The 25,144-nt window shown below is 41.8% G+C and overlaps 1 protein-coding gene across 50 annotated transcripts in view; it reads left to right on the top strand.

Moving 5' to 3' along the window:
* The window catches only part of GBF1 (golgi brefeldin A resistant guanine nucleotide exchange factor 1), a 126,553-nt gene that overhangs the window by 80,322 nt on the left and 21,087 nt on the right, over positions 1-25,144 (top strand). For 19 of the 50 annotated variants that reach the window (XR_011421557.1, XR_011421555.1, XM_070221931.1 and 16 more), the window contains 6 exons: positions 15,289-15,420; positions 20,273-20,391; positions 20,919-21,027; positions 21,543-21,603; positions 23,087-23,141; positions 23,858-23,956. Coding sequence is in view for 48 of the 50 variants with exons in the window: in XM_070221931.1 (XP_070078032.1) it covers positions 15,289-15,420; positions 20,273-20,391; positions 20,919-21,027; positions 21,543-21,603; positions 23,087-23,141; positions 23,858-23,956 (575 nt within the window). In the remaining 2 variants the exon portion in view is untranslated. The remainder of the gene's footprint in view (positions 1-15,288; positions 15,421-20,272; positions 20,392-20,918; positions 21,028-21,542; positions 21,604-23,086; positions 23,142-23,857; positions 23,957-25,144) is intronic. The other 31 variants (XM_070221986.1, XM_070221992.1, XM_070221985.1 and 28 more) reach the window with 2 other exon arrangements.

Below are 25,144 nucleotides of genomic sequence, written 5' to 3'. Positions count from 1 at the left end.
TATCTTTTCCTTTTCTGAGGGACTGGGCTCTTTAAGTTGAGGATTTGGCAGGAGAAGAGAACCCACATCACCAGGGTCCCTGCTGCCAGAGCACAGTGGCCTGAATCGGACACTTAAAAAGCTGAAACAGGTGTTTGAAACCCTACTCCAGCCTCCCTATTTGATGCCAGCCCCCTGAGAAGCTGGGGCTTGGCCAGCAGAATTTAGACCTAATCTAATGGATGCTGGATTAGAGACTTTTTCAGGATATGGCTACATAGTGGTATATACTGTGGCTTGGTACATTTGAAGCAGGTAAATGAGCATCTTCATATAGGACAGGGGCCTTTGGTGGCCCAAATACTTCCTGAGCGTGCAGTAAGTCCGTGTGCCAGACGAAAGCCCCTCCTCACCCTTGCTTCTTATCCCCCGACCTTTTCTCCTTGAAGCTGTGTGCAGTAGAAGTCAGCACTTCTCTTAGTGACATTAATATTGCCAACGGCCTTTAGCTGGGTAGGATTTGGTATCCTGTGTGTCAAATATTATGGGAGATAAATTATGCCCTGGTAAATTCTTTCTCTATATTTTTAATGCCTCTATCTTACCTAGGCCTTGGGGAACTAATTCTCATGGGCCAAAGGTTAAAGCAAGAACCTGAAGGTTGGGGGTGTGGGCTCCCAAAGCCAGATGACTTAATGTACCAAAGCAGTAGTTTCTCTAACCATGCTCAGTGGGTTGAAGTTGACAGAAGCATGATCTGTCTTTACAGGGCTGCTTCAACTGAAGATTTCGAAAAAATAGGTTCCAATTCCAAATCTTTTCTAATATTGGTTAGAAGAGCCCAGGGAGAGAAGAAATAGGCTCTCTATGCCAGTCTAGACTTTCCACAAACCCTCAAGGAAAAAGGGTGTTTCTGAGTTCAGGTCCACCTTTATGGGTGGCCATTCCTTTAAACGTAATCTGGATATCTTCAGATCTCAGTTTTGGAAGCCAAGGCCTGGTATTGGGCTGCATCATGTGGATGACATTCTTCACGTGAGCCAGACTGAGATTCATAGACTAAGATTCTTTCAATACCTTTTTTCCTTTAATAATGATATACAGTCACGTGTCAACAATGGGGATAAGTTCTGAGAAATGTATCGTTAGGTGATTTTGTCCTTGTGCAAACACCATAGAATATACTTACACAAACCTAGATGGTGTAGCCTACTACTCACCTAGGCTATATGGTACTAATCTTATGGGACCACCTTCATATATGCAGTCTTTTATTGACTGAAACATTATGCCGCACATGACTGTAGTAAAATTGACTTTTCTTAGTATACAGTTCTATGAATTTTAATACATATGTAAATCTCTGTAACCACTCTGGCAACCAGGATACAGAACTATTTCATCACTCCAGAAAACTTCCTCCGTTATCCCTTCGTAGTCACACCCTCCCCCATCCCTAATCCCTGTCAACCACTGATCTGTTCTCCACCACCATAGTTTTATCGAGAAGGTCGTACAAATGGAGTCATACAGCATGTAACCTTTTGAGACTGGCTTCTTTCTTCCTTCACTTAGCACGAAACCTTTGAGGTTGTCTAAACTATTGCATAGATCAATAGTTTGCTTCCTTTTTATTGCTGAGTAGTATTCCCTTGCATGTCTGTACCAGAGTTTATCCATTCGCTAGTTAAAGGACATTCGGCTTCTCCAGTTTGGGGCAGTTATGAACAGAGCTGCTGTAAACATTTGCATACAGATTTTGTGTGAAGAACATTGGTTTTCATTTCTCTAGGATAAACACCCAGGAGTGGGATTTCTGGGTCAAATGGTAAGTGTATGTTAGGCTTTATAAGAAACTGCCAAACTGTTTTTCAGAGTCTCTTTACCACTTTGCGTTCCCACTAGCAATGAGAATTCTAGTTTCTCCACATCCTCTCCAATAATTGGTATTCTCAGTATTTTTATTTAAGCCATTCTAGTACATGGGTAGTGATATCTCCGTGTGGTTTAAATTTGCATTTCCCTAATGGCTAGTGACATAGAACATTTTTTGTGTGTGCTTATTTGCCATCCATGTATCCTTTTTAGTGACACATCTGTTCAAGTCTTTTGCCCATTTTTTCAATTGAATTGTTTTCTTACTGTTGAGTTTAGGGACTTCTTTATCTATTCTGGATTCAAGTCATTTATTGGCAATAAAATTATTTATAAATGTTACCTCCCAGTCTGTAACTTGTCTTTTCAGTCTCCTACCAGTGTCTCTCATACAGCAGACATTTTTACTTTTTTTTGAGGAAGATTAGCTCTGAGCTAACATCTCCTGCCAATCCTCCTCTTTTGCTGAGGAAGACTGGCCCTGAGCTAACATCCATGCCCGTCTTCCTCTTCTTTATATGGGGGATGCCTACCAAAGCGTGGCTTGATGAGCCGTGTCATGTGTGCACCTGGGATCCGAACCGGCGAACCCCTGGCCACCGAAGTGGAACGTGCGCACTTAACCGCTGCACCACCCAGCCAGCCCCAACATTTTTACTTTTCTGAAGTCCAGTGTATGAAGTTTTTTCTTTTGTGCATTGTGCTTTTGGTGTCATATCTGAGTACTCTTTGCCTAATCCCAAGTCACAAAGACTTTTCCTATGTTTTCTTCTAAAAGGTATACAGATTTATGCTTTTCATTTACACTTATAATCAATTTTGAGTTAAGTTTTGTATAATGTGTGAGGTTTACATCCAGGCTTATTTTTTTGTATATGGATGTCCAATTGTTCTAACATTATTTGTTGAAATCAGTGCCTTTTTAGATACCAAATTCTCCTTAGGACTAAACCTTCCTTAGGAATGAAGGCATTACAGAGGATTCTCTCTTAATTTCCTCCTCTCTTTTCAGGAGTCATCCTTGTTTCTTTCTGGGTCTTTCTGAATTTGGGTTTGTTTTGAAAGCCATGTAATAGAACACTCACTATTTATAAGTTGTTTGAACATGAAGTATTTCATTATAAAGTGGTCATCCATCACAAGGAGGCATGTGGGCTGTAAAAAACATTAACTGCGCACTCTAGGCTGGAATGCAACTTTACCAGTATAATGCAGCTTTTGTATTGTGTGCAGTTGGGATAAAACGAGAGACAGAAAGAGAGAGAGAGATAGACAGACATCGTTGGAGGAACAGGTGTTGGCTGAACTCGGGTTCTGTCCCATGTTTTCTCAAGTTTTTTCCCAACCATGTTAGGATTGCTCTTCCAGATTCAGCTGTCTTAAAGATTCTCTGGGCACGTTTCAGAGCAAATAACATGTGACTTCTCAGAGTACTGCTGCTCCCGTAAACTTTATTTGTTCATTCTCCAGCTCACAAACGTGTCTTTAGAGGCAACAATGGCAAGTGGTTGGAGTACTTGTCCTGGCCCTTATGGGTTACATTTTTTATGCCTTTGTTTTCCCCATCAGTAAAATGGGAAATGTCCCTTATCATGAAGTTCTTGAGCCCATTAGCACAAAGGGTGGCTAAGGTAGAATAAGATTCCTCAGTCTTAGTGTCTCTAAGAATTTGTGATATGCTGCTGTAGAAACCATTTCCAGCTGTCGGAGAAAGGTGAATAAGTAGGATTCTGTGCACTTAAGGGACCGGGAGATGTTGCTTACCAGTCCCAAATAATTGATATTCTTTAGGGATTCTCTGATTCTTCTTCAAAAGCTTTGGCTATTGATTCAGTCTTTTCCATCATATGTAGACTTTGCTATTGTCAATTCAGAATTTAGTTCTTTTTTATTTTCTTTTACTTTCCTTCAGGCCCCTAGAGGAGACCTGAGAGGGTGGTAATTGATAATAAATCTGTAATTGTCTTCTCTTCTTGCTGCCGTCAAACAACAAATTTTTTTACTAAACTACAAGAGGAATTTGGATTGAAAAAGTAGCTCCAAGTGTAATGACTGCATGAAGCTGGGGTGAATTGTTCTATTTTAAAGTATAGCCACAGAAGTTTTTAATTTCTCCTGGGCTTTCAAATTACCTGCTTAAGCTTGGGCTTGGTCTCGTGCAATGCATGCAGAAAACGGCAAGGCAGAGTAAAGGACCACAGCAGCTCTGGTTTGCCTGTGTGTTACAACCTAATTGCTTTCCTTTCAATATGTGCCGATTTCCTCTAGAAGGAAGAGAACTAGTGTTTAGAGTTGATACACATCAGGCATGTGCTTTCAGTAAGACAGATGGATCAGTCTGTCCTCGGGCCTCTGAGATATGTTTGAGGCCAGTCCCTGTAGGCCTCAGTTAGCCCTCCCAACCTTGTCAAAGGGGCCTCACTCTTCCTATTGGATTCGAAGGGAACCTGGGCAAACCTGATGCTTAATTCGTGTGGCTGTACTAAAATCAATAACTAACAGTATTTAGTCATTGGTTAGGAGGAAGAAAGGTGCAGAAGAAACTTCAATTCTAGGATAGTTGAGCCTTAAATTTTTATTTGCCATCCAAGTCATGTAGTTAATATATCTAGTAGTAAACCGGTAGCAATAGCATGGCATATTTAAGAACATAATGCAGTGTTTAAGAGCATTGATTTGGAGTCCAGAACAGACCTGGGTTTAAATTCTACCTCTTCCACTTGTTGTGTGACCTTGGGCAAGTCACTTAACCTCTTAGAGCCTTGGTTTCCTTATCTGTAAAACGGGGACAGTAATACTATTTCTCAAGGTTATTGGGAGGATAAAATAAATAATCTATGTATAATAATTGTGCTTAATAATCCATGTAGCTGTTGCTGATGTCTGAGGCAAATTAAGATTGCTGTCCTGGGTGATGGAATGAGATTCTTCTTGTCAGGATGGTAAATAGCAGCTCCTAGCAGCAATCTAAACTGGCTATTTAGCAGGAATGCACATTTCTCTTCCAATCAGGATTCATGCATCATATTGGAGAAAGTCATGCAATAACCTATTTTCCCATATGTATGCTGCCTTTAAGTATTTGTCTTATCTTCTGAAAGTGAAGGCTAAATCTGACTTTAGGCAGACCAGGGTGGCCCTACTCAACAAGGAGGAGATGGTAAAAGTGAAGATTTCAGGAGCAGAGATTTACTGAAAGCAGTCTGCTATGGGCTCTGTGTGCTCTCAGGGTTTTCAATCCTGAAAAAGATACATCTTCTTCCTGCCCTCTCCGTAAGGAGAGGTGCACCTGCTATAGGGCCAGAGAGGTGACCAAGGTCCCGACAAAGTGCTTGAGCCAGATAGCATATGTAAATACCAAAAACCCTTTTCTTTCTTGGTCATCTTGAACATTTTTGGGCCAGATATCTAGGGAAGAGGAGGTTCTTATGTCATCTCTGGCTTAGGTTGAGACCTCATGAACGTGACCTTCTACAATATACTCATCAAAGACAGCTTAGGGGAAAATATAAAATTGTGGTTTCTAATCCTTAAGGTTTTCAGACTTTCAGTAAAAGCCCAAGATGCATAGGTTCAGAAATGGTTCATGTTTAATCAGAGAAAGAGTAAAGGTTTGGTTTCTTGAGTTATAAAAACAGGTTGGGTTGGCCTTTAAGGGATAGATCAGCCTGAAAAATGAATATTTCCCAAAGAGTTTTTAAAGGATCAAGTGTTAGAAATAATTTGCCTTTCTTAGGGTAAGTTGGTTGGTACTGTTATCTTCTACTGCTGGCCCTGGGTGGACCCATGGACCCACTTTGTACCTGGATGTGGTAGTGATTAAGCCATCACCATACTTTGTCTCTTAAAGGGTCATAATATCAAAGATAATGTCTCCCCCACCCCACTTGCTGCCCCACCAGTCTAAAGGTACCTTAAGAAACTAAGCATTTGTTTGAGAAAAAGAAACAGACCTGGGAAACTGTTGGATGATAGCTGAAAAAAGAGGATCCACTGTCAGGAGCTTAGACAAACAAATTAGGCTTACTTTCCCACCAGGCTACCTTTGTAACAGACTGTATTCATGTGCATTTACTCCCAAACTGTACTTTGCATTTACACTAAGTTTTAGGGATCTAAAGGAGCCTTGTAGAATTTAGTTAAACTACTACCACCACCACCTTCCTCAGGAAAACCCTCTAGTTGAGGAAAGTATGGCCTACAGAAGTGAAGTGTTTTGCACAAGGTCACATAGTTAGTGACAGACCAAGACTGGGCCTAGTACATTTCTTTATTTCATTTCTCCTGTTTTATAGGACAGAATTGCAAAAGCTTATCTGGGTTGGACCCTTAAGTCCAGACTAGGTAATACATTCTTTGAGAGCTGCCCTTTAGCAGTCTTCTCTCAAGTCAGTTCCTGACATCAAGCCTAAATCCCCACCAGACCATTCAAGGTCTGGAAATAAAGGTGAGGCAGATATTCCAGAGGCTTCTGGCTTCACCAAAGTTTAGTTTTTTCATCCTTTGGATCACTGCTCTTTAGGTTCCCTAGTGACCAAAAAGAGCACAACTCCTTCCTACTGAACTTCAAGTATCTCAAAAATTCCATTTGCAGATTGTTCTCAATCTTAGTTTCACTTTCACAAGAAATATTCCTGGGTATAGCATAGTCAGAAAAGTAGAGTATAAGGACCTAACACTTTCTTCTAAAATGGAATGTGCAGGCATAGACAGAAAAGCCAAAAACCAAAAAGCTTTTATGCTCAAATAATTTTGTCCTGTTTCTCTGGATACAGAAATGTCAAGAGGGGTAAATGAACTAGACTTCTGTTTTTACCATGCTCTGATTTATTAGTCTGTTATACGTGATCCACCTTGTGAATGCCGATATTCTGTCTCCAGGAACATGAGCCAATATTTGCAGGATGAAGAGCTAGGATGGGAGCAGGCTAGTGACCCTCTAGTAGGCAAGAAGGGAGAAGTAGGCTCTGAGGGCAAAAGAGTCGAGACAGGCATTTCTGAAACCAAGTGGTGTTGAAATAATATACCACAGGCCTTTTTCCTTGTCAGCGTAATCCAATTGAGAATGCCCAACTGCCTCTGATAAGAGTCACTCAGGAGTGAAGAGCTTCGCTACCAGGGAAAGCAGCTTATGTGTGCATTTTGGCTCAGGAATGTGCCAGCCCAGTGCTGGCCAAATGAGAAAAGGCTGTTGCAAGCTGGAGACCACAAGCCTCCTGGGAGGATGGTGACTGCTCCCCTGTAGGCTAGGAAGAGAGTGTTCCCTTTTGTCTAAGGGCAGTGCTTGAGGCTACATGTTGAGGCCTTAGACATAGATTATCAGAGAGGGTCGCAGCTCTGACATGAAAAGAGAAAACAGTGTAAGGATTCATCCCCTTTTGGACAGATCACCTCCTTATCTGAGAAGACAGGAGACTTGGGGAACATCTGCAGATTCTCAGACTGGCATTGGGCCAAACTGAGACGTCTCTGTCTTAATGTCATAATATAGGGAGTTGAGCTCCCTGCTCACTAGTATTGAGCAGAGTATGGACAGAAGACCACTAAGACGTCTCTAAAGGGCTTCACTTTGCTTTGTGTTGAAGCGGCCTATGAGCTTCTCCAGAATTTAATAATTCTTGTTGTAATTGTTCTTATTCATCACTGACTAGCCAGAAGTTGGACCTGAATTTGATTTTAGAAGTGGGTGGCCTAGTCCTAGAAGGATCCCAAGTCTTCTTTCTCCAATGGGGAGTTGAATTTCCCCTCCTTTTTGTACACATTCCTTTTTTTCTTCCCATCTTAGAACATGAACCAGTTACCTTTAGAGCAACCCTCTTCCTGATCTGCATTCTGTTTACTGGACTGTTTGTGCCTTGAGGTTGACAGCCTTCCAGGGTGGGTATTTTGGCTGCTTGGCAGGGGTATCAGGTATCTCCTTGGTTGTGAAATTACTCAGCCTGCTTACTATGAGCAGCATCATGGCACCTTTCTCCTGAAGGACTCAGGCAACTCTTACTCTTCTGAAGAAGGTCTAGACAATTGAATCTCAGTCCCCAGGCAGGCCGAGCCAGTAGGTAGAACACCAGAAACTTTTCTGTTCTGGCGTCATAGGAAGTAGTAGAGTCAAATGGCCGGGGACAGATGAACATGGATTTGATTCCCATTTCCAACACTTGCTAGTTGTATGATCTTAGCGGGTGAGTAGATCTACTTATCCTTTCTAAGTCTCATTTTCGTCTTCAAAATAGGGATAATTATGAAGAGAGAAGGTATATAAAGTGCTTAGCGCATGGCATGGCACAAAGTAATAAACCGTAGCTGCTATTATTGTTATTTTTCTCTCTTCTAAAAAGAGGATAAATACTTCAATCATTCATTTAAAAAAGGAAGTTTTTTCCTTTCTCTGATAACTATGTGTACCTTGGAGAAAACTGAAACTCTCAGAATTTAAAAGAGCTATCCCAAATTGCACCATACATAAATAACAACCACCAGTTATCTTGGTATTTATTTAACTTGTATCCCTTTTAAGGTTCAGTAGTCAAAGATAGAAGGCTTACCTTTGAAGTTTTTGAATTTACTTAAATCTTAAAAAATAACTTTCAGTGTTAAGAACACTGGACCGGGACTCTAGAGCTAAAAAGTCTCGAATAGGGGCTGGCCCGGTGGGGTAGCAGTTAAGTTCACACGCTCCACTTGGGTGGCCCGGGGTTTGCCCACTCGGATCCCAGGCACAGACTTGTACACTGCTTATCAAGCCATGCTGTGGCAGGCGTCCCACGTATGAAAAATAGAGGAAGACGGGCACAGATGTTCAGGGCCAATCTTCTTCAGCAAAAAGAGGAGGATTGCCCGTGGATGTTAGTTCAGGGCTAATCTTCCTCAAAAAAAAAAACACTCGAATAATAATATCTTAGTTATATTTATTGCACGTTCACTTTATTCTATGCATTGTACCACGTTTTACATGGATTAAATGAGATAATGTGTGTAAATTGTTGAGCACAGTGCCTGTACATAGTATAAGCTCAATAAATGTTAGCTGCTGTTATTTATTTTTAAATGTAATTTATTTTAATTCTCTAACACCCACTATACAGGTGATAAAATCAGGCTTAGAAAAGTTTACTGTCTATCACATAGCCATTAAGTTGCAGAACTGGGATTTGAACCCTACTCTAAAGCCCATGTTTTTGCCTAGTGCTCTCAACTTCTAGTCCTGGTTCTAACACTAACTGATTTGTGGCATTGTACAACTTACTTAACTTCCCTAAATCTTAATTACTACCTTATTTGTAAATTATTTTGAGGACCTATTTTAACTATAATATCCTAGGATTTGGAGGATTTTCTGGAATGGCTAGTTGAAAATTATGGCTTATTTTTGTAGAGCACTATTACTCGAAGTATAATCTCTACATGGTTTCAGGTTCACAAACTGCTCCTTGGTTGGTACACTGTGGGGTGTATACAGAAATTGAGAGAAAGCATTTAGAAATTTTTATAACATCTTGCCAAGTAACTTTTTGTATGTTTATTCTAATAATAAAGTGGAGTTTGTATTATGTCTTTGTTTTTTAAATTGCATTTTCTAGTAATTAGTTTTATTTATAAAACTATGGGTCTGCAATGGATTGACATAAAAAAAATTCTGGCCCTTCACCACAGATAGTTTGAGAAGCAGTATTCTAGAGGACCATCATAATCCTTACCAGGATTATGAATCAAAATTCTAGTTTTGTTTTTTTTTAAACTATGTGTTTACAAAGAGGTACCCCTTAAATCAGAAATGTTCTTACTAATGGTGCCCTGCTAGGAGCACAACCTCCCCTGCTGTGTCCCCTCCTCACCACCAAAAGCTACAGGAGTTCTTCCTGTTGAAGCTTCTCTGATGCTCCTAGCAATCAGCAGTTGAACCTAGAGAGCAAAACTCCAATTCTGCCTAGACCAAACTCTTTTGGGAAAGTTAATTTTATATACCGTGATTCTCTTTTTTTAGAGGGTTGAGGAGTGAGGGTGATAGTAAAGCTTCCTGGGGGCTCATTAAAAAGTCCACCCCCTCTAGTTTTCCATCACTAAGTTTCCATAAAGTGTTGACTCACAGAATGGAAGTTCTAGAATAAATGGATTTTAGTAATCATAGATTCCAACTACCTAATTTGACAGATGAACTTGAGTATCATATGCCTGGCTATTGGTAGCAGTGAGGCTAATGATCCCTTGTCCACTGACTGGATTGTATGCTGTGTATGCCTCCAGAGAGTTCTTTTTTTTTTCTTTTTTTTTTTTATTGAGTTAATGATAGGTTACAATCTTGTGAAATTTCAGTTGTACATTAATGTTTGTCATTCGTGTTGTAGGTGCACCACTTCACCCTTTGTGCCCACCCCCTACCCCACCTTTCCCCTGGTATCCACTAAACTGTTCTTAGTCCATAATTTTAAATTCCTCCAGAGAGTTCTTGATGGAACTTTGTCCAAGCCTCTGTATGGTATCACTCCTGCTCTCTCCAAGCCTCTCAATGCCACATTGAATTCTTCTATCTTAAGAAGCAGAAGATTAGCAAATCAAGTCTAGCAATATATAAAAAGAACAAGACAAGATGTCTACTTTCATAGTCTGGGAAGTCCTAGCCAGTGCAATAAGACAAGAAAAGAAAACAAAAAAGGCATGTAAATTGGAAAGGAAGAAATAAAACTGTCAGTATATTTGCAGATAACATAATTGTCTATGTAGAAAACCCCAAGGAATCTACAAAAAAAATCCTAGAACTAATAAGTGAGTTTAGTAAGGTTGCAGGTTACAAAGTCGATACACAAATCAATCACATTTCTATATATGAACAATGAACATGTGGAAACTGAAATTAAAACACAATACCATTTACAAACACTCCAAATAAAATTAAACATTTAGGTATAAATCTAACAAAATATATACCGAACCTGTATGCTGAAAACTACAATGCACTGATGAAAGAAATCAAGGAGATCTAAATAAATGGAGAGACATACCATGTGCATGGATTGGTAGACACAACATAGTAAAAATGTCATTTCTCCCCTAACTGATCTATAGAATCACTGTAATTCCTGTCAAACTCCCAACAAGATTTTTTGTAAATACAGACAAGTTTTTCTTAAAATTGAAATGGAAAGGCAAAGAAATTAGAATACTGAAAACAGTATTGAAAAAAGAATGAAGTTGGAGGAATCACACTACCTGATTTTAAGACTTAGAATATGGCTATAGGAATCCAGATGGTGTATAGCTATAGGAATCAAGATGGTGTGGTACTGTCAGAGAGTTAGACCACAGATCAATGGAACAAAACAGAGAACCAAGAAGAGACTCACACAAATAAAGCAGATTTATTTATTTATTATTTTATGTTATTATGTTATTATTTTATTTATTTATTTATTTTTTGAGGAAGATTAGCCCTGAGCTAACATCTGCCACCAATCCTCCTCTTTTTGGCTGAGGAAGACTGGCACTGAGCTAACATCTGTGCCCATCTTCCTCTACTTTATATGTGGGATGCCTGCTACAGCATGGCTTGATGAGCAGTGCATAGGTCCACACCCAGGATCTGAACCGGTGAACCCCGGGCTGCGGAAGCAGAAAGTGTGAACTTAACCGCTGCACCACTAGGCTGGCCCATAAAGCCAACTGTTTTTTGACAAAGATGCAAAGACAACTCAATGGAGAAAATATTGTTTTTTAATTTATTTATTTTTGAGGAAGATTAGCCCTGAGCTAACATCCACCGCCAATCCTTCTCTTTTTTTTTTTTTTTTTTGGAGGAAGATTAGCCCTCAGCTAACTACTGCCAGTCCTCCTCTTTTTGCTGAGGAAGCCTGGCTCTGAGCTAACGTCCGTGCCCATCTTCCTCTAGTTTATATGTGGGACGCCTACCACAGCATTGCTGCCAAGCAGTGCCATGTCCGCACCCGGGATCCGAACCAGCGAACCCCGGGCCGCCAAGAAGCGGAACGTGCGAACTTAACCGCTGCGCCACCGGGCCGGCCCCCAATCCTTCTCTTTTTGCTGAGGAAGATTAGCCCTGAGCTAACATCCATGCCCATCTTCCTCTACTTCATATGTGGGATGCCTGCCACAGCATGGTTTGATAAGCAGTACGTAGGTCCACACCCGGGATCCGAAACAGTGAACCCTGGGCCACTGAAGTAGAGCCTGCGAACTTAACCACTATGCCACCGGGCCAGCCCCAAAAGATTGTTTTTTTTAAATAAATCATGTTGGCAAAATTGGAGATCCATATGCAAGAAAAAGCCTGGGTGTAAACCTCGCACGTTATACAAAAATTAACTCAAAATAGATTATAAGTGTAAATGAAAAGCATAAATCTGTATACCTTTTAGAAGAAAACATAGGAAAAATCTTTGTGACTTGGGATTAGGCAAAGAGTACTTTTTTTTTTTTTGAGGAAGGTTAGCCCTGAGCTAACATCTGCTGCCAATCCTCCTCTTTTTGCTGAGGAAGACTGGCCCTGAGCTAACATCCACACCCACCTTCCTCTACTTTATATGTGGGACGCCTACCACACCAAGGCTTGCCAAGCGGTGCCATGTGCGCACCCGGGATCTGAACCAGCAAACCCTGGGCCCCCAAAGCAGAATGTGCGCACTTAACCGCTGCGCCACTGGGCCGGCCCAGGCAAAGAGTACTTAGATATGACACCAAAAACACAATGCACAAAAGAAAAAACTTCATACACTGGACTTAATCAAAAGTAAAAATGTCTGCTGTATGAGAGACACTGGTAGGAGACTGAAAAGACAAGTTACAGACTGGGAGGTAACATTTATAAATAATTTTATTGCCAATAAATGACTTGAATCCAGAATAGATAAAGAAGTCCCTAAACTCAACAGTAAGAAAACAATTCAATTGAAAAAATGGGCAGAAGACTTGAACAGATGTGTCACTAAAAAGGATACATGGATGGCAAATAAGCACACACAAAAAATGTTCTATGTCACTAGCCATTAGGGAAATGCAAATTTAAACCACACGGAGATATCACTACCCATGTACTAGAATGGCTTAAATAAAAATACTGAGAATACCAATTATTGGAGAGGATGTGGAGAAACTAGAATTCTCATTGCTAGTGGGAAAGCAAGGTGGTAAAGAGACTCTGAAAAACAGTTTGGCAGTTTCTTATAAAGCCTAACATACACTTACCATTTGACCCAGAAATCCCACTCCTGGGTGTTTATCCTAGAGAAATGAAAACCAATGTTCTTCACACAAAATCTGTATGCAAATGTTTACAGCAGCTCTGTTCATAACTGCCCCAAACTGGAGAAGCCGAATGTCCTTTAACTAGCGAATGGATAAACTCTGGTACAGACATGCAAGGGAATACTACTCAGCAATAAAAAGGAAGCAAACTATTGATCTATGCAATAGTTTAGACAACCTCAAAGGTTTCGTGCTAAGTGAAAGAAGAAAGAAGCCAGTCTCAAAAGGTTACATGCTGTATGACTCCATTTGTACGACCTTCTCGATAAAACTATGGTGGTGGAGAACAGATCAGTGGTTGACAGGGATTAGGGATGGGGGAGGGTGTGACTACGAAGGGATAACGGAGGAAGTTTTCTGGAGTGATGAAATAGTTCTGTATCCTGGTTGCCACAGTGGTTACAGGGATCTATAAAAGTGTTAAAGTTTATAGAACTCTATACCAGAAAAGAGTCAGTTTTACTAAATTAAAAAATTTAACAAAAGAGGCAGAATGCACATGGCCTTGGAAGTGTCAAACCATGGCTGTAAAATTGCCCTAGTCATTCACCATGAAGGAAGACATGAAGCAAGTATAATTACTGCAACTGGATGAAAGCTCTGAAAATCCGTTCCCTGTCCTGCCTCTCAAATATTTTTTTCCATCTAGACTTTTATATCTCAAATATACCAAACATGACCATTTTTTAAATGACAGAAAAAATCATGTGTAATACAGTTATGTTCCTAAAGCAGCAGGACTAGATGACTTTAAATTTTTAATGTGCTTTTAAAAAGCATTTTATATATTTCAGTTTTTCCAAGTATTTCTATTCCTTCCATCTCAACCGTCTACCACCTTAGACACACAAAGGTTTTTCTCTAGATTTTTTTCTACAAATTGTACATCTCTAGGTGGGGGTTGTGGGGGATGAGAAGCAGGTTTTATACAGCTGATGTGATCACTGTACAGACAAACTTGGAAAATGCTACCCAATCTGCCAATTAATTAAAGCACTAATCTGGGGAGCAGCCGGGCCCAGAGAATGTTTACCCAGAGAGAGGTGGTAGGAATTGATTGGGAAGCTCCCTGCATTTGCATGAAAATGAAAGTGCTTAGGAAACCCAGCTTCCTTTTGTCTCTAAAGGTAAGCAGCCTTGATCATGTCCCTAAATCTTCCTGTCTTATTTAGGAAGCCTTTTAGGGAGCTGGTTCTGAAAGATGAAAGCACAGAAGACTCTAGGAAAACAAATTAAACCTTGGGCAGAGTAGGGTAGGGAGCAAGTCTGGTGTAGCGTAGCTTCTTAGACCTGGAATGAAACCTTCTAAATTCAGGAGTATGTGCTAGTAGTTAGTTAGAATAGACCTAATGGTTTTACAAGTTTTGGCACCATTTATATAGACTGGGTTCATATCCCAGCTCTGCTTCTTATTAGCTGTGTGATTTGGGGCCAGTCATCTATCTTATCTCAGACTTCTTTTCTCATCTGTAAAATAAAGATTATAAATTGCCCCTTCACTTCAGGGCAGTTAGCCCTCTGCTGGCTCTATGCAGAAAGGAGGCTGGAGAATGGTTCGGACCTTCCAAGATTGTAAACTGCCTCCGTGAGTAGGGACTGTGCAGTCTTTTGTTCTTTTTAGGCTTATTTTGCAGCAAAGGACTGTAAACCTCAAAGCTTCCCTCATCTTCTTGGGATATGCTACATTCTTTATCTCTAAGAGAAGTGACCTTGACCATAACAGCAAAAGTCATAAAGACAGCAGCAGCTTATCCTGGGATCTCTTTGGCCATGTTGGCTGTACTCAAGATGAGGTTTGCCTGTGTATCACTAGGGAGGGTGGTGAAATGGACATGGAAAATTGACCCAGCAATATTTGATGATATTAAGGAATGTGTTAACTTTTTTAGATTGTGATAAAATATATATAACATAAAATTTCCCATCTTAACCATTTTATTGTTAATTTTTTAAATGTGATAATACTATGGTTTTTAAAGCTTAATCTTTTAGAGCTGCATACTAAACATTTTACAGATAAAATGATACAGTGTCTGGGATTTGATTCAAAGTAATCCAGTGAGAAGAAGATGGACCCAGCTACTAAGAGCTCTAGCCTCGTGGCACAGATAACAAGGGACTTTTTCTAGGGTTAACTTTTTGTTAGATGGCATCTCTTCATTCTTGTTTCTTTTCTTGCAGAACTCTCAGAAATTGAGCCCAATGTTTTCCTTCGCCCATTTCTGGAAGTGATTCGCTCTGAAGATACCACTGGCCCTATCACTGGACTGGCGCTCACCTCTGTCAACAAGTTCCTATCATATGCGCTCATAGGTAAGAGCTCAAGCTTTGTTAGATGACCACAGCACTTCATTTCCTGCCTCTCCTGCGGTGGTCAGGCTTTAGGCAATGAGCTGGTGATACTGGAAAGTTTTCCCAGCATCTATTTCTTTGTAGAAGAGAAATAGGATTGTTATTGGTTACTCATCATGCTAATTGACTCAAGTTGTGCAAAGTGGGGAGGGAGAGGAGGTTTCCTTGGGACTCTAGTTTTTTTTGTGTGTGCTTTGCAGGGAGTTAAAGATATGGTGCCCTTGGAAATTTGGTTTGGTTTGGTTTATTTTTAGTTATTTTTCAAATATAATGCATGCTTATTTTAAGATAAACAATAAAGAGTTGTCTAAAAGAAAAGTTAATGGCCTTGCCTCCGTCTTTCTGAATGCTCCTCCTCCTCCTTTAGGTAAATAATGTTAACAGGGTGGTTCGAATCTTTCTATACCTTTCTCTACATGTATATAAGTATATATATAATAGCACTACCTTTTATAAAAAAGAAATAAAAATAGGCTTATGTGCTATATATTTTCCTTTTTCACTTAGCAGTGTTAACTTAGAAAGATATATATGATATAATTATCCATCTTTTATTTTTTCCCCCAGTTTTATTGAGATACAATTGATATATAACATTCTATTCATTTAAGGTATACAACATAATGATTTGATATATGTATATGTTGGGAAATGATTACCACAATAAGTTTAGTTAACATCTATCACCTCACATAATTACAAATTTATTTTTTCTTATGATAAGAACTTTTAAGATCTACTCTCTTAGCAACTTTCCAAATATATAATACAGTATTGTTAACTATAGTCCATGCTGTATATTACATTCCCAGAACTTATTAATCTTATAACTATAAGTTTGTATATTCTTTTTTTATTGTGGTAAAAAAAAGCGTATAATAGGGGCTGGCCCAGTGACATAGTGGTTAAGTTCATGCGCTCAGCATCAGAGGCCCAGGGTTCACAGGTTCGGATCCTTGGCACAGACCTACACACCGCTCATCAAGCCATGCTGTGGCAGCATCCCATATAAAAAGTACAGGAGTATTGACACAGATGTTAGCTCAGTAACAATCTTCCTCAAGCAAAAAGAGGAAGATTGGGAGCAGATGTTAGCTCACTGACAATCTTCCTCACCAAAAAAACATATAAATTTGCCTTTTTAGTCATTTTTCAGTATATAATTCAGTGGCATTAGTTACATTTCACAAAGTTATGCAACTGTCACCACCATCTATTACCCAAACTTTTTCATCGTGCCAAAAAGAAACTCTAACCGCTAAGCAATAATATACCATTTCCCCCTCCCCTCAGCCCCTGGTATGATTTTTTTTCTTTTTAGTAGCCATATAATTTCCATATAGATATAACACCAATCATTCTCTTATTGATTAATATTTAATATTTAGGCTGTTTCCTATTTTGAGCCATTATAAATGATGCTGTAATAAACATCTTTGTTCATATATCCTTATTTATTAATTTTCCTTTTGTATGACAGATTCCTGTACTTGAAATTTCTGGATTAAAGGCTATGTGCATATTACATTTTCATGGGTACTACCAAGTTCCTTTCCCAAAGATTACAGCATTTGCATTTCCAACAGTAATGTTTGAGAGTTTCCATTTCCCCACCCTGTCACCAGCACTGAATATTATCAGTATTCTTTATTTGTGCTAATTTGGTGGATGAATACTGGGTATTTTCTTGTTTTTATTTCCTCAAGGTTGAACATTTGAATTTCTTGTCCTTTGCCTATTTTTTCATGGAGTTTTTTGTTTGTTTTTCTTATCAATTTGTAGTTCTTTGTATAGTGGAGACATTAACCCATCATCTATCATAATATTACAAATATTTTTTCCAAGTCTAGCCCAAATATTTTTTTCTTTTAGGAAGATTAGCCCTGAGCTAACATCTGCTGCCAATCCTCCTCTTTTTACTGAGGAAGACTGGCCCTGCGCTAACATCTGTGCCCGTCTTCCTCTAGTTTATACATGGGACGCCCACCACAGCATGGCTTGCCAAGCAGCACGATGTCCTCACCCGGGACCCGAACCAGTGAACCCCGGGCCGCCAAAGCAGAACGTGCGCACTTAACCGCTGCGCCACCAGGCTGGCCCCTAGCCCAAATATTTTATCCAGTGTTTACCCAAATGTTTATCTCTGAATTTGTTTATGGTGTCTTTTTTGCATTCCTCTTTAGTTGATCTTGTTACTCAGGATCCTGAATTCCTTTTCTCCTATTGCCAGCCCATGTATAAGGGTGAGGAACATAGAAAACAAGCAGCTGTCTTTGTTTCTAGGTAGGGAGACGAGAAAAGAGTCAGCTCAGACTGTAGCTAGCCAGGAAAGAAAATGGCCTTCAGTTCAGGGCAAGAAAACCCTTTCTAGAAAGTTGGATTTGCTTAGCTGAAGCATTCAGGATCCTGAGCAGGAATCTTGGGTGCCAACTAGGTTCTGAATAGGTGCATCAGCCTCTCTAGGCACTCTAGTCCTAGCTTCATAATTTTTCTAAGCAAAATTCAGGTCCAGCTACTTCCAGCCTTGCCCTGAGCACCACCTGCAGGTAATCTCTCTTCACAGACTCCAGCAGCTGTCCACTGTGCCTTTTCCCTCCCTTCTCTTGTCAGTGTTACTCTCTCCCCTCCCTGGGCTTGGCAGACAAGATGGTCATTAGAGACTTCACGCCAGCTGGTCATTGGAGTTTCCTGTGGTGGGAAAAGAGAATGCTGGAGGTGGTGATTGCAGTGGACATGAGAAAAGGATCAGGAAGGAGTGTATGAAAGCCAGAAGGCAAAGGAGATGAGATTGGCAAATTTCCCTGCAGTGTCCTCCAGATTGGCCAGGAAAGGAGGACATTCTAAGGAAGGGGTCCCAGAGAAGACAAGGTCTGCTAAGTGAGCCCAAGCTAAACAATCTTTTGTCTAGGCTGCCCTTCTAGAAGAAACTACCCTCCATCTCTCAATCCTGTGACCCAAGACTTCTAGGATTATTTTAGGTCCTACTCCAAGGACCAGCCTTTTGTTTGGCCCCACACAACTGCCAGACCCTGGTGCCACTGATTGCCTGGCCTGTTGGCAGGCCCTGCGTGTGATTCTAAAGACCTATCACTCTTACCTGCCTTTTTAGAAAATTAACTTTGCTACTTCATTCAAGTTCAGAGGATAAGAGCTACATAACAATCAGTAGAGCTTAAGCTACTTTAACAAGGGAGATTACTGAAAGAGGGGGAAGAAACAGACCACAGGAGCCTTGTGATGTGGGAGCAAAGCTGCCATTCACTAAGCTCTGAAACACTACACAACACTGAGAAGGACCTGGATTTCCTGCTATGGACCCTGGAGACCTGATTAAGGACCATCAGGCAGGGCTATGAGAGAGGACTCAGGCAAGGGCCTTGAGAATATAGGATTTTCTGTATTGATTGGGGTAAACACGAAGAGTCAGGGTGATAGGAGCTGCGTCACCCCATGTACTGAATATCATCATGATATTGGCTTCCTTCTGCATGACCTCTAGCCACTCCTGATGCTGAGTAGAGCATGCTGTAAATAAGACAAAGAGAGTCTTTGACTATGTGTCAGAGACTCAGCGGGACAGAAGAGAAAGATGAAAACCTCACAATTAATGAAAGTCTTCTGGCTCGTTGTTGCAAGAGAAATGTTCTGATTTCTCAGCCATCCCCTGAACTTTAGGCTCAGAGACTCCATTAATTTCATGTACCAGGAAAGGGAAAATGGTAAGAATTTTTTCTAATTCCCATTACTTAAAACTAGGAGGTGCTCCTGTGTTACACCATACCGCCTCTGGAGCAACTTTGTCACTCACAAAACTTTGCCATATCCCTGCCTTTTTTTCCTACTTATGCTCCCCTTTCAAGGGCAGTCCAGGCAGTTCTGCAGAACTTTTGTAGGCCTTGATGAAGCCCTCTTCTTTGGCTACTCCTTGTGGATATTTAACATATGAATGGGAGCAGAGTTTCCCCCTTAGCAGCATTTGTGTTAGCTTCCAGCATGGCGCTGGTTGTCTGAGCTACCTTCTTCCCTCTTCTTATTCAGAGCTGAAATTCTCCCTCCCTCAATTAGCCAGTCTCCAGTCCTGTTTAGTTAAGCTTGGTAACAGGATTCTTGCCCCGTGTCATATTGTTTTAAATAAGAATGAAACCCAAGCAGGAGGAGGTCTCTAATTTGCTGTAATGTGGCACCCAGGTAGGAGTATTGAGTAGCAATGACTGTCCATTTCTTCCGCCTACTCCTCTACCTCAGCTGTATCTGAACACAAAATTCCAAAAGCAACCAGAGAGAGATGTGTTAAAAGAGAACACATGAAAAAAAAAAAGGCGGCAACCTTGGCATTCAAAGCTCTGGTCCTACTCGGCCCTTGCTCTGGGGCCAGAATCTTATATTTTCATGCCCTTCTTCTATGAGCTGAGTGGCTTTACACCAGTGATTCCCAAAGTGTGGACCCCTGACCAGCAGTGTTAACTTCACTTGGGATCTTGTTAGAAATGCAAATTCTCAGGCACCCACTCTAGACCTACTAAATCAAAAATTTGAGGAGTGGGCCCAGCAATTTGTATGTTTAACAAGCCCTGCAAGTGATTCTGATAAATGTTTAAGTTTGAGAACCACTGTTTTACACAGTGGAGTTTGTGTTGAGGAGCTCGTAAAAGCTGGTTATGGGCAAAGATTCTCAGGTAGCTCAAGGAGCCATGGGTTAGGGAATTGGAGAGGAGAAAACTAAAGTTTCTTAAAGGAGTCCCTAGATAGGATGTCTTGTCTTTTTTCTCTTTCCTCTCCACATCGTTTAGTCTTTCCTTTTTCACTGGAGCAGATCCTACTCATGAGGGCACAGCAGAGGGCATGGAGAACATGGCAGATGCTGTCACCCACGCCCGTTTTGTGGGCACGGATCCTGCCAGCGATGAGGTTGTCCTGATGAAAATCCTTCAGGTAAATGGAGGGGAAGAGCAATTAGGCTAATGGCCAGGAGCTGGTGCTGCCAGCTCTGCTTACTTAAGTCTCTCGGCAGCATGAAGCTGTGTTTTGACTCCAGTGGGGCTTAGGGAGCTACCTTGTATCTAAACAAGCAGTTCGGGTACCCAAAGTAAAAGCTTTTTCTAAGGAAAATAATTAAAAGTTTTAAATAAATTGATATCAAATACCAGAAGTCCTTAATACACTTGTACCTCTGGCAGACTATTCATGCCATCCATCCGTTGGGCTCATGGGCCAGGGCTGGAATGAGTGCTGAACTATGTCAGGGTCATGCAGAATAAAGACGCAGTTCCCAAGACAAGCTCCTGGGAGACCCCGCTACCAAGTGAAACGAAGTCAACATTCTTGCTGCCCTCTCTTTCTCACCCCTGAGAGCTTCCATGGGAGACTAGAGGAGCAAGAGGCAGCTTCTCTCCTCTCAGGGACCCCTCTTCATCCAGCCTGCCTTATTTATTACAGTATCTCCTCTTTCTTCCTGGTAGGTGCTGCGGACTCTGTTGCTGACCCCAGTGGGTGCCCACCTAACCAATGAATCCGTGTGTGAGATTATGCAGTCTTGCTTCCGGATCTGCTTTGAAATGAGGCTCAGTGGTAAGTGCTTAAATATTGGGCCCTCCACCATTCCTGGGAACAGTGTCCGTAAGTGTGAATACAGGATGCTGTCCCTAAACCCCAGAGAGATGGAAAACTCAGGACTTCTCCATCACCCTATCTTGAGGAGCCATAGGGTTCTAGAAGTTTCTCTACTTGACTGTTTGTTGTACAGCTAGAATAGAGACCTTGGCTCATTGTGCCAGGACAGGAATTGGGATAGATCCCAGACTGACTCAGCCCAGCCACCAAATCTCCCTCCCTTGGGGTTTCTGGGATTGACACCAGCCTGCAACCCCTGAAAACACATCTTTGTGCTCCTTTTTTTCCTGACTCCAGTAGTGCCACCTAGTGGGCCAGTGAAGTTATGGCTGCCAGGTTGAGCTGGAGCTGGTTTTAATAAGTTTGGCATAATCCTTAGTAAACAAGGTTTGGAGGGGAGTCCGCTCTGAGAAGCCTCCTGATAATAGCACAGCAAGTAATGACACCTGTGTTATTTGTTTTTGCCTGTGCAGAGTTATTGAGAAAATCCGCAGAGCACACTCTAGTAGACATGGTGCAGCTGCTCTTCACAAGGTAAACCTGCTGCTGTTTGCTTCAGCCTGGCTGCCCAGGCCTCTTGAGCCTGCCTGCTTCCACACAGCCACTTCAGGGACCTGGCCAACCCCACAGCCACATCAGAGGCTACTGGGATTATGGATGAGGGTAGTTCTCTGGGTCCTGGGTTACGGAGCAAGGGAGAAGGAGGAGGGAACTGGCTTGGCCTCAGGGGGAGGCAGAGGGTTATTTAATCTAGGCTGACAGACCTCGTTCTGCTTCCCAAACTTGTGCCTGTTTCTGTGCAGGTAGCAGCCGGGAAAGGGAACCCAGAGAGGAAGCCAAACTCAAGGAAGCCTGGAGTAGGTTGCTGAGCTCCTAGAGCTCAGCTCAATTTCTGTGAGGAAGGCCAAGGCTAGGGTGACTAACAATCCTGGTTTGCCCAGACTGTCCCCATTTTGGTACTGAAAGTCTCAGGCAAACCAAGACTGTTGGTTACCCTTGTCAAGGCCCTCAACTTAGGGCCTAGGAAGCCTTTTCATACTATGCCTAACTGTCTGTTTCCTACACCTCCCTTCAATAAACTGTGAGAAGAGCTGAAGGGAGGGCTTTAAAGCCTCCTCTAGGGATATTGATAAAAGGGGGAGGTTATGCATATGTAGTGGCAGGGGTTATGTGGGAAATCAATGTACCTTCTACTCAGTTTTACTGTTAACCTACAATTGCTCTAAAAAATAGTCTATTTAAAAAAAAAGCTCCCCCTGGGATTTTTTTTTTTTTTGCCTTCAGATCTATAATTAATAATCCTTATTATCTACAGACTAGATCTGCCCCTGGACTCTACTGCAAGGACTTTCCTACTCTTCAGGCTCAAAGTTACTGGTGTCAAAACTTCAACCTGCCTTTTACTTCTCATCCTATGCCCAGTCTCCTGGGGTTTTGATAGACTGCCCTCTCCCCATCTCGTGGCTTTTAGCAGTACTTGCCACATGAACACAAGCAGGAAGGAGTCAGTTTAAGGATGAAGAGAGCCTTCACACTCCAGTGGCACTTAGTCACCTTGTCCTGATGGCCACCTTCTTTTTAAAAAGATTTTATTTTTCCTTTTTCTCCCCGAAGCCCCCTGGTACATAGTTGTATATATTTTTTTAGTTGTGGGTCCTTCTAGTTGTGGTATGTGGGACGCCGCCTCAGCATGGCCTGACGAGTGGTGTCATGTCCACGGTCAGGATCCGAACGGCCAAAACCCTGGCCCGCCGAAGCGGAGCATGCAAACTTAACCACTCGGCCACGGGGCCGGCCCCAACCTTCTTTTTTAGAAAATGTCTATGTCATACGTCCCCCAATTCCTGTGGCTCTTTGATGAAAATCTGAAAACGGTGAAATTAGCCTGCTTCTCTTCCTATCTTTTCCTAAGAGACAGGGTATGCTCTGGCCCAGAGCATCTTTGGGCTGTGGCTGGCATGGAGGGGGAGGTTTGTTATTATCCCTAATGACACTCATGGGATTCTCTATTCTATAGGTTACCTCAGTTTAAAGAAGAGCCCAAGAACTATGTGGGGACCAACATGAAGAAGGTATGATGTGCTGTCCCTCATCCAAACCTTAATCTCCCAACTTCAGTGCTCTGGGAATTTTCCTGGATACCCTTGCTTAGCAAATACATACTTTTGCCTAGACAGGTCTGCTTGGAATCTAGAAATAGCTATCACTCCTTTAGTGAGAAATTTATTCTTTCCCAGGTACCTCTCCTTCCCGGACCTTTCCTTTCCAGCGTATCTTTGTTGACCCCTACATAAGCTGGTAACCCAGATCTTCATAGAAACTGGGTGAGGCCTAATAGGCTGGGTTAAAAATATATGTTGATAAAAGTCAAAGTCCTGTTATCCCCACAGGGCCCAGCCTTGTCAGCAGGTAGGCCTAGAGAGGCTATGTCCCAAAGCCCACCCTAATGCTGGATTAGACTGGGCTCGTGCTTGGGCTAGTCTCTTGACAAGACAAATCAAGCCTGACTCCAGATCAGAAGGTTCTCAAACTGTTAGAAGAATGTTGGTCAGAAGAATGGCCTCGTTCTGTCTTGAACTGAAGCCCTGGACTTCACAGGTCTCTGATGAGGATTTTGCTTGCAGCCCTAAGAGGTTCTGCCCATGGAGATGACCCTTGGCTGTTTCGTGCATGCACCTGACCTTCCCTTTCCCCTGCCATCCATCCCCATTCCTGCTTTGTGCCCTGTTGGCGTGTGTCTGAGTTTATTTCACTCTGTTTAAATCGTTCGTTTGCCTGTCTTTCACAGATTTCTCCATGTCTCCTCAACAAACTGGAGCTAAGTAGTGGGGAGCAGACCAAAGCCCTGAACCAGTTAGAGAGGGTACTACTCTTTAAGAACCTCAAGGTCTCTCTCCCTCTCCCTCTCCTTTCTCCCTTTTTATTTATTTATTTAAATGTTTATTTTTTATATGTAACATCTGGGTCCCATTTCCATTATATAGAGCACAACTTACCCCTCCCTAGTAACACAGCACGGCTTTGGAATAGTTGCATGTGTTCGTAGCTTTGCAGTGTTGGGAATCCTCCTGGGGCATCTGGTTGTCTGGAGCCAGAAGGAAGCCTTGAACTGGTGATATGTCATGCAGTAAGCCTAGATAGAGAGCTTGGGTCCTGCTGACATCTTGTGGGAAGGCTTAATATCTATCATTTCTAGGGGAACTATGAAGGACCTCTGAGCAAGACTCTTCCCTCCTCTACCCTCTCCCTGTCTCAGAGCTGGCATAGAGAACTTAAGCACAGTCCTTGACTCTATCTGGATACCTAACTGGGTTGGAAGGAAAGGGTAGTCCATCTCGTTGGGGTCTTTTTTTTTTCTTGGTTACCATTAAAGGGGTTATTTAAAAGTTTAGGACTCTAGATGGATGGAAAGAAGCCAGGTGCCAGGATAGCTCAGGACACTGGGAATTCTTTGGGATCTGCAAAGATGTCTTCTGTCCTTTAAAAGTCAATATGCAGGGGAGCATATGGAAGGGGTCCAAGCTAAAGATTACCCTAATACCCATATCCCTGCCTTAAGAAAAGGAGAGAAGGAGGTCTGGGCTGTGTAGGCTATCTATCACAAGACTGTGCATGCTAGAGGTGTGGTTGTAGACATCCAGGTCATTGAAGATAAAGAGAACTGTGTATGTGTCTGGACCCAGCTAGACAGTCCATAGGCCTGTGTTCTCTTTGAATTGTTTCAAATTTCATTTGTGTGCTTGCCTGGTCTCAAGTTGCTGCTCTCTTCAGTGGCTGCCCAGTATTTTGCCATGATTCTTAACCTAAGACATGCCCTTTCTTTGCAAAGTTTATACTGTCCTTTTGAAATATAGAGTTATACAGATAAGGTGGCATAGGGTTCCATGAACACCTGCCCCCTCCACCTTAAGACCTTAGGACAGGGAGCAGAGCTATACGTTTTAAGGGCTGAGGCATTTGTGAGACATGGCAGCCTCTCGGCCCCTACTTCAGCCAGGAGGCCGAGACCACTCACTGAAAAGATCAGATTGGACCAGCTTTGCAGAGGATATAGAAGGAAACAGGAAAGGTTGAT

Source organism: Equus caballus, chromosome 1, assembly GCF_041296265.1.
Source record: "Equus caballus isolate H_3958 breed thoroughbred chromosome 1, TB-T2T, whole genome shotgun sequence".
NCBI lineage: Eukaryota > Metazoa > Chordata > Mammalia > Perissodactyla > Equidae > Equus > Equus caballus.
The sequence above is the reverse complement of the archived record's forward strand: the minus strand, read 5'-3'. Positions and strand labels throughout refer to the sequence as shown.